This window comes from Theropithecus gelada, chromosome 1 (genome assembly GCF_003255815.1).
Source record: "Theropithecus gelada isolate Dixy chromosome 1, Tgel_1.0, whole genome shotgun sequence".
NCBI classification, from domain to species: Eukaryota; Metazoa; Chordata; class Mammalia; order Primates; family Cercopithecidae; genus Theropithecus; species Theropithecus gelada.
Window position 1 is genome coordinate 169,451,246 of NC_037668.1, and position 12,122 is coordinate 169,463,367.

General features: G+C 34.8%; 1 protein-coding gene across 3 annotated transcripts in view; it reads left to right on the plus strand.

The window, feature by feature from the left end:
* Window positions 1–12,122, plus strand: part of KCNT2 (potassium sodium-activated channel subfamily T member 2) — a 405,986-nt gene that overhangs the window by 171,556 nt on the left and 222,308 nt on the right. For all 3 annotated transcript variants that reach the window (XM_025392809.1, XM_025392815.1, XM_025392824.1), the window contains exon 9: window positions 11,284–11,464. In XM_025392809.1, the coding sequence (XP_025248594.1) occupies window positions 11,284–11,464 (181 nt within the window). The remainder of the gene's footprint in view (window positions 1–11,283; window positions 11,465–12,122) is intronic.

Sequence of the window (12,122 nt, forward strand, 5' to 3'; positions counted from 1 at the left end):
AAACATTACTTCCCAAAGTGCATTTGAGGTAATGCACTTCCCAAAGTTTATGCACTTCCCAAAGTGCATAAACTTTTAATAAATGGGTATACTTAACATTCACAAAATATAAAATCCATAAGTCATATAAAATTAAATATCTGTTTAAATCTTAATAGTGAGTATGAATATATGTTTTAAGTAATATAAAAAGAGAAAATTCTATGGGAATTTTTTTCAAAATGTTACTCTTTTAAAATTTAGGTCTTAAATGTTAACATATCATGCTATTACTTACATAACTTAGTGACTTCTATAAATATACACATGTAGGATATATAGATATACTGTCTTTTATATAATCACAAATGAAATCCTTTCATTCAGTTAATCTCAGTGATAAGTAATCCTTTAAAACAAGTCACTAGCCTGATGTTGACATACTGGCACTAAAATAGTGCTTAATCTTTTTTCCCTTACTGCTTTTCCAAGAATTCGTTGTCAGTTTCTGTAAATGATGGCAGTCAACCCTCCAAAGGTCAACTAATCTCAGCATGACTATTCTTTGTAAATAGTTAAAGATTATGGGTTTACCTTGCAAATTGCCTAACTTTTCTTTTTTTCTTTTTTTTTTTTTTTTTGGAGCCTTCTATGATCACCCATATTTCCACTTCCATAACCCTTGGGACTCGCAGCATTGAGAAAGGACACGATTATAGCTACTCATTAATCCGTGGATGGTGTCCTGCTGCTAATAAATTTGTTAGTGAATCCCTAGGAAGAGGGATAAATACTGTTTTCTTATCACCACTTTCTCTCTCTTCAATCCCTGACTCTATTGTTAGCAGTAGCATTTTATTTTTTTATAAAATAGAAACAAAAGCTTTATAACACTTTTGTGTATATATTTGATTCATTTTTATTATTCCATTTCTCTTATGCTGGGGCTATAAATAAATAACAAAATTACTACTGAATTCACTGAACATTATTCTATCTCAGACATTTCACAGAGCATTAGCTCATTTATTTATCATTATAGCCAATGAGAAGTTAATATTATTGTTAATACATTTGGTTTTCAATTGAGGAGCATGAAGCTTGAATAACTTACCTAGGTTAGCACTGTATTAGAAAGTAAAACTGTTTATTAATTTATGATATTATTAGTAATAGTAAAGTGAAGTCATAATCATTCACTTTAGATTTTAGAGGCTCTTTTTTTACACAGACTGGGTGAAAGACCTTTGTCCTATTGATGTCTGCATCTGCAACATCCAGTACAATGCTTGGCTAGTAAACCATTAATAAATTTATTTGTATGAATAAATGTGACTAACTTTTATAATGTTAGGTAGCTTTTTTCCGTTATAAAACATTTAAGTAAAATTTTATAGCATGTGTTAGTATTTATAAATGATTTTATTATTAGTTAAAATTTATAGGTATTTTTGCAATAGAGAAATTCTAATAAAAAGATATTCATTTGCAATTTTTTATTTGAAAGTAAATGACTATAAATGAATTAGAGTAACTTTGATATATATTAGCTAAGCAAAAATTATAAATAGAACATGGTGTGATATTGGTTTATTTTTTATATTTTAGATTGCAATAAATTTTTTAATTTAAAATGTTTAGACAGGGGATATAGGACAATAAACAAAATGTGTGTTACAATTAGATAACTACCAAAACCAAGTATTTTAAGAAAGCTAATATATATATACACATATATAGTTCCCAGTCACGAAACAATACTAAATTTGATTGCTAGAATATATAAACATACCAAAGTATTTACTAAAATCCACCAACCATGATCATTTTTGCTTTAATGAGACATTATTAAATTCTCCTGCTACTTTTAATTTAATATGGCATTTAAATTGTTTAACTTGGTTTTAACTGACTGAAAAGATGCATCTCTTTTATGATAAGGCAAAATAGAATATTATGCTTATGAATGTGCTGTATTTGAGTACATTTTGTATTTAATTTATCAGAAAATCTCTGCTTATCATTTTGTGTCTGGATACAGACACAAAATAAGAACTCACCAAAATTCATTAATTATGATGAAAGAGAGGAGACAGTTTTCATTTAATAATAGCTCCAAAGACATGTGTGAATGAAACAAGATAACAATCTATATTACAATGCCTAATTATCACGTATTGCTTCAAATCTTTATGTAACATGTTTTAGGATTCAGAGATCTAGATAAAATAACTAATATGTCTTATTGAAATATTAATGTTTGTGCATAATGCAAATCCAATACGTTTTCAATTCTAAAACTGTCTTTGGTTTAATTATTATATAATATATAAGTAACAGTGAACTGTCTGTGTATCCACCTGTCCTGAAGGCACACTTTCTTCTCTTCCTTCCTACAATTAGCTGAATTATTTTTTGAAGAGATGGTTTATATATAAGGATATATCTTACTTGAATGATTACCACAGAGCAGTAAAATAAGTCTTTATATTTATCATCTTTGAAACATCTCGAGTTGTGTTGCCGGTAACCAAAATAATATGCAATTAAACAATGTTTTACACATGTTGTGTATAGGTACTCTATAATGGGTATCAGAAAATGATGCTATGACTATATAATGTGAATCAGAGCAGTCTATTTTCTGTTTTTTTTTTCCCCCCCCGAGACGGAGTCTCTCTCGTCGCCCAGGCTGGAGTGCAGTGGCCGGATCTTGGCTCACTGCAAGCTCCGTCTCCCGGGTTCCCTCCGTTCTCCTGCCTCAGCCTCCCGAGTAGCTGGGACCACAGGCGCCCGCCGCCACGCCCGGCTAATTTTTTGTATTTTTAGTAGAGATGGGGTTTCACCGTGTTAGCCAGGATGGTCTCCATCTCCTGACCTCGTGATCTGCCCGCCTCGGCCTCCCAAGTGCTGGGATTACAGGCGCCCAGCCTAATCTCTGTTTTTAAATCAAACTTCTCCATATCTTAGTATCATTTTGTAAAAAAACTCTGAACAAGTAATTTAAAAAATACTCTTTAAATGAAATGTTTAGGATTTGGTGAGTCTTGAAGACAGTTTTTTCTTAAATAATGTGAACATTCTACCTTTAGGATTTGATAAGCTAGTGAAAATTTCTGCAAAATTCCCTTCTAAACAATTTCAACTCTTTCAGGAGGTGATTTTTTTTTTTTACATAAAAACAAGATAACAAAAAGGGAAGTAGTTGCAAAAGTTAATGGGAAAGTGACAATGGAGTCCAGATTGTATACCTATCACAGGCAATTCTGTCTCTAATATGGAGTAATTTGTTTCTTCCATAAAACATAGCCTAGACAGTTGTCTGAATGTTTTAGTATGTACTGAACTGATTGACTGAACTTTTATCAGAGTATGCAGTATTCACTGAAACATAACAGGATTATGAGTCAAGCATTTGATTTGTAAGTCTACATGGTAGCAAAGTTAATCATAAAAACTTTTGAAATACGTTATTGGCATAGACTTTTCAGAATGAAATGTGACTAAAATAAATATATCTTATATTGGAATATGCAATTTTTTTATAAAAGATAAATTTTTAGTTTATTATTTACTTGTACATTACATATGTAGAATGAATTTCAATAAGTAAATCAAATGCATTTCAAATTCCCCAATTTTTCATTTATTATATTTAAATATTACTACCTGAAACAAAAGCTGGAGTTATAAATGCTAGTTACTAGGAAAAGTAAAGCCTATTTTACTTACTTTTAGTACTTGACTATTTCAAATGATATTACGTTAAGTAAACAGTCCAAATAGTGAAGGTGAGATAAATGAGACAAAAGTTTAAGAAAGAAACAAATTAGATCCAGATGCTGTATTCCATAATCATATATATATATATGGAATATATATATATATATATATATATAGAGAGAGAGAGAGAGAGAGAGAGAGAGAGTATCTACTGCTGAATAACAAAGCACCCCTAAACTTAGTGGCTTAAAATAGCTAGTTGGTTATTTCTCAAAATTCTGTGGTTGATTTCCAGGGCTGATTTTCTGCCAGTCTCACCTTAATTACTCTTTCAACTTAAACAATCTGATGGCCTGAGAGGAAATGGAAGATATAGCACGGCCCTACTATCATGTCTGGCAATTGGAAGAGAACCAAGTAGGACATCTTAGTTCTTTTCCACATGGCCTCTCATCCTCTAGTAGACCGTACCACCATCTTCACAGTGTTGTGGTCTCGGGGTATCAAGAAAATGAGAAAAAGAGCTGCAATGTCTCTTAAGACTTAGCATCTGCAACCACATGATGTCACTTCCATCATATTTATTGGTCAAAGCAAGTCGTTAGTCCAGTTCAGATTCAAGGACCTGAAGACATAGACTTCATATCTTGATGGGTGGTACAGGAATATTATATTGCAAAAGAAGGGTTTGTTGAACATATGAAGACTTGATTTGTTGGCAGCTATTATAATATTCTATCAAGCTACAGACTATAGAGGTTTCTTTAAACAGTGAGAATCCCGCAGCTTTTTGAACCTGAGGTTGAGCTGTGTTTAAAGAATATGAATACTGCCCTTATGAGTACATTATGTTAAAAGGACAGACAAAAGACCTGAAAGCACAGTAGGAGACTTTTCTGATAATTTAGGTCTGGAAAATAAATGTTTGAATTAGGAAATACATATTTTAACTATAATCAGAGATTGGCTTTTAATGCATATTCAAGCAAAAGTAAGCATTCATTATTTGAATCTTTAAAAATATGTAAGTTATCTTCCTTTTCTATTTTCTAGTGAAGTATAAAGAATTTAAGCAAAAATTGTTTACACTGTCAAACATATGTTATTTTAAATAAAATTTTAAAACCTGACTTTACAGAAGTATTATACAATTCCATTTTTGGTAATACTAGGCTACATCTGAATATTCTCATAATTAGTTTGGCAATATTCCATAGGGGCAGCTGTGCCAATAAACTGATATGAATCAATTCCTTGGTTTAAGTGTGCTTACAATCTGGCAACTCACACAAAATTTGTAAGCATAAAATGAAGGCGATTTTGCTGGGCCATTTTGGAGACCTGAAGTGAAAAAAGGAAAAGGAAAAAAAGCAAATAAACTCACACAAAAGTTGTAAACAATTAAAATGATGACGTATATCTTCCTTTCTCTCGTCTGTCTCTTGATCCTTTTATTTATGTACCTACCCATCTACATAACCATTCATAAACTTATTCTTGATTGTACCAAAATATGTGTGTATGTATATATACATATATATATGCATAAACACAATAGAATATGTATGCTACGTAATTTAGACAAATAAGGAGATTATCTTAAAAGGCTGGCAAAAGAACTTCTGGAAAGTAAACATTGAATATTTATTTCTTCATGGTTGTCATAATTGAGCCTTGTGCTTAGTGTACCCGTAAGCCATAGTGAGAGTTCACAAATATACACTGATTTTTAAAATAACTTTATAGGGGTATAATACATGTATCATAAAATTTACTCATTTTAAGTGTAAATTCAATATTTTTTTCATGTATATTCAAAGTTATATATATAAAGTGATATATACCATCACCTCAATTCAGTTTTAGAACATTTTCACCACCACATTCCCACCAACAGTCCCAGGCAACCACTAATTTGCTGGCTGTTCTCTGGATATTTCGTATAAACAGAATCATACAACATGTGGTCTTTTATATCTGACTTCTTTCATTCAACATGTTTTTGCAGTTTATCCAGAACTTGACCTCTTTTAATTTTTATTTATTTATTTGTTTACTGAGTAGTATTCCATGATTGTATTAGTCTATGCTGCTATAACCAAATTCCTGAGGCTGGGTAATATGTAAACAATAGAAATTTCTTTCTCACAATCTTGAAGGCTGTGAAGGCCAAGATCAAGGTGTTGGAAATTTAACATCTGTTAAGGGCCTTCTCTCTGCTTTCCAGAAGAGGACTTAATACTGCATCCTCCCAAGGCAGAAGGGCAAAAAGGGCCTAGCTGGTTCTGACCTACAATTTGATAAGGTTGCTAATTCCATTCATGAGTGCTCTACCCTCATGACTTTTCATCACCTCCTAAAGTCCCCAATTCTTAATAACGTTGCATTGTGAAATTTAAGTGTCAATGTGAATTTTGAAGGGGACACAAACATTCACACCATAGCCTTCTGCTCCTGGCCCATCAAAATGCATGTCCTGCTCATATAGAAAATACATTTTATTTCATCCCAGTAGCCCCTAATGTCTTAAGTTGTTCCAACACCAATTCCAAGTCCAAAGTCTCATCTAAATATCACCTAAATTAGATATGGGTGAGACTCAAGGCATGATTCATCCTGAGGCAAATTACTCTTCAGCTGTGAGCCTGTGAAATTAAACAAGTTTTGTGCTTCCAAAATACAATGGCGAGACAGGCATAGGATAGATTCTTATTCTAAAGGGGAGAAATAGGCAAGAAGAAATGAGTAACAGGTCCCAATTAAGTTTGAAATCCAACAAGGAAAAAACATTAAATCCTGAGGTTTGAGATTAATTTTTGCCTCCATGTCTTGACTTCTGGTCACACTGGGGAGGAGTTGGCCCCCATCAGGCCATGGGAAGCCCCATCTTCTAGGCTTTGCTTGGCATAGACCACACAGCAGCACCTATAGGGTTGGGGTCTAGTATCCCCAGCTCTCCCACACTGTCATTTCATGCTGGTGACTACAGCTATGGAGTTTCAGGGATAGCTCCACCCCTATGGCTCTACCAGGCATTGCTCTAGTGGGGACTCTCTGTGTGGCCATATCCCTGCAGTAGTTCTCTTTCTTGACCCCAAGTTCTCCAAGGCATCCTTTGAAATCTGGGGAAAGGTAACCATGCCTTCACAGCTTGTGCCCTTTGTGCACCTGCAAAATTAGCACCACATGGATGCCACCAAAGTTTACCATCTCCGACTCCCATAGCAGCATCTTGAGTCACTCTTGCACCTGCTTGACCAGCTCTTGGGGTGGCCGAAGAGCACTGCACCGAAATGAAGAAAGCCAACTCTTGAGGCCCCAAAGGTGTCCTGGTTTCCTCTGTTGAAACTGTTCTGCCCTCAAAGTTTTCACACTCTAGAGCTGTGATGAGAGTGACAGTCTGGAAGAGCTCCAAAATGCCTTCAGGGTTATTCTTCCATTGTCTTGATGAAGACCACCTGGCTTCTTTTTATCTCACAAGAGTCTCCTTATCACATGGTTGCTTGGACAAACTGTTGGTGTTTTTTCTGGAGCACAATTTTTATTTACAATCTGACTAGGCTGACTATTTTCCAAATTATTAGGTTTTGCTTCCCTTTTGATTATAAATTTCATCTTTAATCCATTTCTCCCTTCTGACATTTTACTAAAAGAAGTCAAGAACCACAATACATCAACCTGAACACTTTGCTTAGAGATGTCTTCTGCCGCATATTCTAGTTCGCCACCTTTAAACTGTGCCTTCCACAGACATAATTACCCAGTTTTACCAGTTTGTAATAAGGATGACTTTTCCTCCAGTTTCCAATTAGATATTCTTCATTTCTGTCTAAGAACTCATCAGAAAGGTCTTTACTGTAGGTATTTCCCCCAATATTCTGGTCATGATTGTTTAAATAATCTATAAGAAGAGGTAGGCTACTCTCCTCTTCTGAACCTTCACCAAAATTGCCCTTAAACGCTGGAAATGTAGGCTTTTTTTCTGGCATGTACCCTAAAATTTTTCCTGCCTCTATCCATTACCTAATTCCAAAGCTGCTTTCACATTTTTAGGTATTTGATATAGCAACACCCTATTTCTCAGTGTCAATTTCTGTATTAGTTCATTTGTGCTGCTGTAATAAAATACTTGAGACGGTAATTTGTGAACAACAGAAATATATTTCTCACAATTCCAGAAGAAAGGGAATTCACGATCAAGGGCTCACAGATTTGGTATCTGGTGAGAGCCTTCTCTCTCACCAAGATGAGGCATTGTTGCTATGTCTTCACACGGCAGAAGGCATAAGAGCAAAAAGAGGACTAGCTAGTTCCCTCCAACACTTTTATAAGATTTCTAATCCCATTCTTGAGAGCTCCAGATTTAATCACCTCCTAAAGCCCACCTCTAAATAATGTTGCATTGTGAATTTAAGTTTCAACATGAATTTTGGAGGAGACACAGACATTCAAACCATATCAATTATACACTGATTGCTGTGTTGCAAATCTTACATCTTCCTCCAACATTGCACAATATATTTTATTATTCGTAGTCTCACTTTACTGTTTTTTGCTAATAGCAGCATTATTCCTAATGTTACTTTAACACATTTCTAATTTGAGGACATTTAACAACTTTTACACTGCTCCCTTCCTGTCACCTCATCAATAGCTTTGTACAAATGATTGACTCATTTAAGGACTTGTTTTAAGAATGGTTTGGTGTCTTAGTCCATTTTGTGCTGCCGTAAGATAATACCTAAAACTGGGTAATTTATAAGAAATGGAAATGTATTGGCTCATATTGGTTTTGGATGCTGGGAATCCAAGATCAAGGTGCTGGCAACTGGCGAGGGTCTTCCTGCTATCTCATAACATGGTAGAAGGGCAAAGAGAGAGAGGAAGCACACATGAGACAGACAGAGAGAGAGAGAGAGAGAGAGCATGTGAGGGAGCCCATTCCCAGGATACCAACATTAGTTCATTCATGTTGGTGGAGCCCTCCTGACCTAAACACCTCTTAACGGTCTCACCTCTTAGTATGGTACAATGGCAATCAATTGGTTTTTTTCCTCTGATAGCATTTTATTGGATATGCTTGAATTATGCACATTCATAGCAATATATCATAATGAAGTCAGTGTATTCCTTTTTGGGGGGAAGCTTCTTAATGTTAAAAGCTTCCTAAGCATTATTTGCTAGAACACAGTTTGAATAACAGTGTAACTATGTAGTCTGATTTTATATATATATTTATATTTTAATATACTTTAAGTTCTAGGGTACATGTGCACAACGTACAGGTTTGTTACATATGTACACATGTGCCATGTTGGTGTGCTGCACCTATTAACTCATCATTTACATTACATTAAGTATATCTCCTAATGTTATCCCTCCCCCCTCCCCACTCCCCACTTCATAATAGGTCCTGGTATGTGATGTTCCCCTTCCTGTGTCCAAGTGATCTCATTGTTCAATTCCCACCTATGAGTGAGAACATGCAGTATTTGATTTTCTGTTCTTGTGATAGTTTGCTGAGAATGATGGTTTCCAGCTGCATCCATGTGCCTACAAAGGACATGAACTCATCCTTTTTTATGGCTGCATAGTATTCCATGGTGTATACGTGCCACATTTTCTTAATCCAATCTGTCACTGATGGACATTTGGGTTGATTCCAAGTCTTTGCTATTGTGAATAGTGCCGCAATAAACATACGTGCACATATGTCTTTATAGCAGTATGACTTATAATCTTTTGGGTATATCCCCAGTAATGGGATGACTGGGTCAAATGGTATTTCTAATTCTAGATCCTTGAGGAATCGCCACACTGTTTTCCACAATGGTTGAACTAGTTTACAGTCCCATCAACAGTGTAAAAGTGTTCCTATTTCTCCACATCCTCTCCAGCACCTGTTGTTTCCTGATTTTTTAATGATTGCAAAGTTGCTTATCAGCTTATGGAGATTTTGGGCTGAGATGATGGTGTTTTCTAAATATACAATAATGTCGTCTGCAAACAGGGACAATTTGACTTCTTCTTTTCCTAACTGAATTCCCTTGATTTCTTTCTCTTGCCTGATTGCCCTAGCCAGAACTTCCAACACTATGTTGAATGGGAATGGTGAGAGAGGGCATCCGTCTTGTGCCAGTTTTCAAAGGGAATGCTTCCAGTTTTTGCCCATTCATTATGATATTGATTATGGATTTGTCATAAGTAGCTCTTATTATTTTGAGAAATGTTCCATCAATACCGAATTTATTGAGAGTTTTTAGCATGAAGGGCTGTTGAATTTTGTCAAAGGCCTTTTCTGCATCTATTGAGATAATCATGTGGTTTTTGTCTTTGGTTCTGTTTATATGCTGGATTACATTTATTGATTTGCATATGTTGAACCAGCCTTGCATCCCAGGGATGAAGCCCACTTGATCATGGTGGATAAGCTTTTTGATGTGCTGCTGGATTCGGTTTGCCAGTATTTTATTGAGGATTTCTGCATTGATGTTCATCAGGGATATTGGTCTAAAATTCTCTTTTTTGGTTGTATCTCTGTCAGGTTTTGGTATCAGGATGATGTTGGTCTCGTAAAATGAGTTAGAGAGGATTCCCTCTTTTTCTATGGATTGGAATAGTTTCAGAAGGAATGGTACCAACTCCTCCTTGTGCCTCTGGTAGAATTTGGCTGTGAATCCGTCTGGTCCTGGACATTTTTTGGTTGGTAGGCTATTAATTATTGCCTCAATCTCAGAGCCTGCTATTGGTCTATTCAGGGATTCAACTTCTTCCTGGTTTAGTCTTGAGAGAGTGTAACTGTCCAGGAAATTATCCATTTCTTCTAGGTTTTCTAGTTTATTTGCATAGAGGTGTTTATAGTATTCTCTGATGGTAGTTTGTATTTCTGTGGGGTCAGTGGTGATATCCCCTTTATCATTTTTTATTGCATCTATTTGATTCTTTTCTCTTTTCTTCTTTATTAGTCTTGCTAGCGGTCTATCAATTTTATTGATTTTTTCAAAAAACCAGTTCCTGGTTTCACTGATTTTTGGAGGGTTTTTTATGTCTCTATCTCCTTCGATTCTGCTCTGATCTTAGTTATTTCTTGCCTTCTGCTAGCTTTTGAATGTGTTTGCTCTTGACATGAGTTTTGGAGGGGACAACATTCAAACCATAGCACTTGGAAATTGTTAACTCCTCAAGCCTTTTACTGTCTCTTCTTCCTAAATTATAAAAAAAGAAAAAGAAAAGACTTGGTATTTTGGTAGGGATTCAGTGTAGCGATTTCTGATCTCGATGTTCATTCGGTGTCTTTGTGTATCACCCATGAAATTGTCTGTCCGTTTTACAAGTTACTCAAATATACTATGTGATATTTTAACTACCATATTTGGTCACTAATCAAAATAAGAGCATATCTGGTCAATGTAGGAAAATAACTTACTAATTATGTTTTTCTTAGAAAAATATATTATAAAATATAAGAGCCTGACTATTAAATCGCTTTATGAAATGTGCTTTGGCTTTCAACAGAATAATGATGAGAACTTTTATGTCCCATTTGAAAGATTTAAGTTTAATTCATATTTGTTTCTTTAGCATTTGTGGGATCCAACATCTGGAACGAATAGGAAAGAAGCTGAATCTCTTTGACTCCCTTTATTTCTGCATTGTGACGTTTTCTACTGTGGGCTTTGGGGATGTCACTCCTGAAACATGGTCCTCCAAGCTTTTTGTCGTTGCTATGATTTGTGTTGCTCTTGTGGTTCTACCCATACAGGTAAACATAACCATCTTACATTGTACAAAAATGTACAGAGACATGAAATTGAATCCTCCACATTTAATAAGAAATGGAAAGTGGCTTATCTATCTAACAATAATTTACTAACACATATTATCATTACATTTAAGCATTTACATAAATTACTGCAGAAATGTCATTTTACATTTTATTAGAAACACCAAGTTGTTTCTTTTATCCTTCTAGTCATAATTGATGGCGCTCATCTTATTTCAATCCTTCAAGATTTTTTTAAAATATAGAGTACTTAATTATATTAAATATAGAATAATGTAGTTTTAAATTATAGGATGTTAGATCAAAGAAATAAAGTTGTGAAGGGTTGATTTATCTTGGTTCTTCAAAATAAACCACAAAATCATACAGTGCAATGAAGACAAATCGATTACTTGTGTTGGCCAAATAAAACAAAATCTGGGCCAGGTACAGTGGCTCATGCCTATAATCCCAGTATTTTGGGAGGCTGAGGCAGATGGATGACTTGAGCCCAGGAGTTCAAGATGAGCTTAGGCTATAAGGTAAAATCCCATCTCCACAAAAAAAAAAAAAAAAGAAAAAAGAAAAAGTCTGAACATGGTATGTAAATATTATGTGGCACTTTGGGGAATGAGTAAGGAGGTTGCAAAGGGACAGA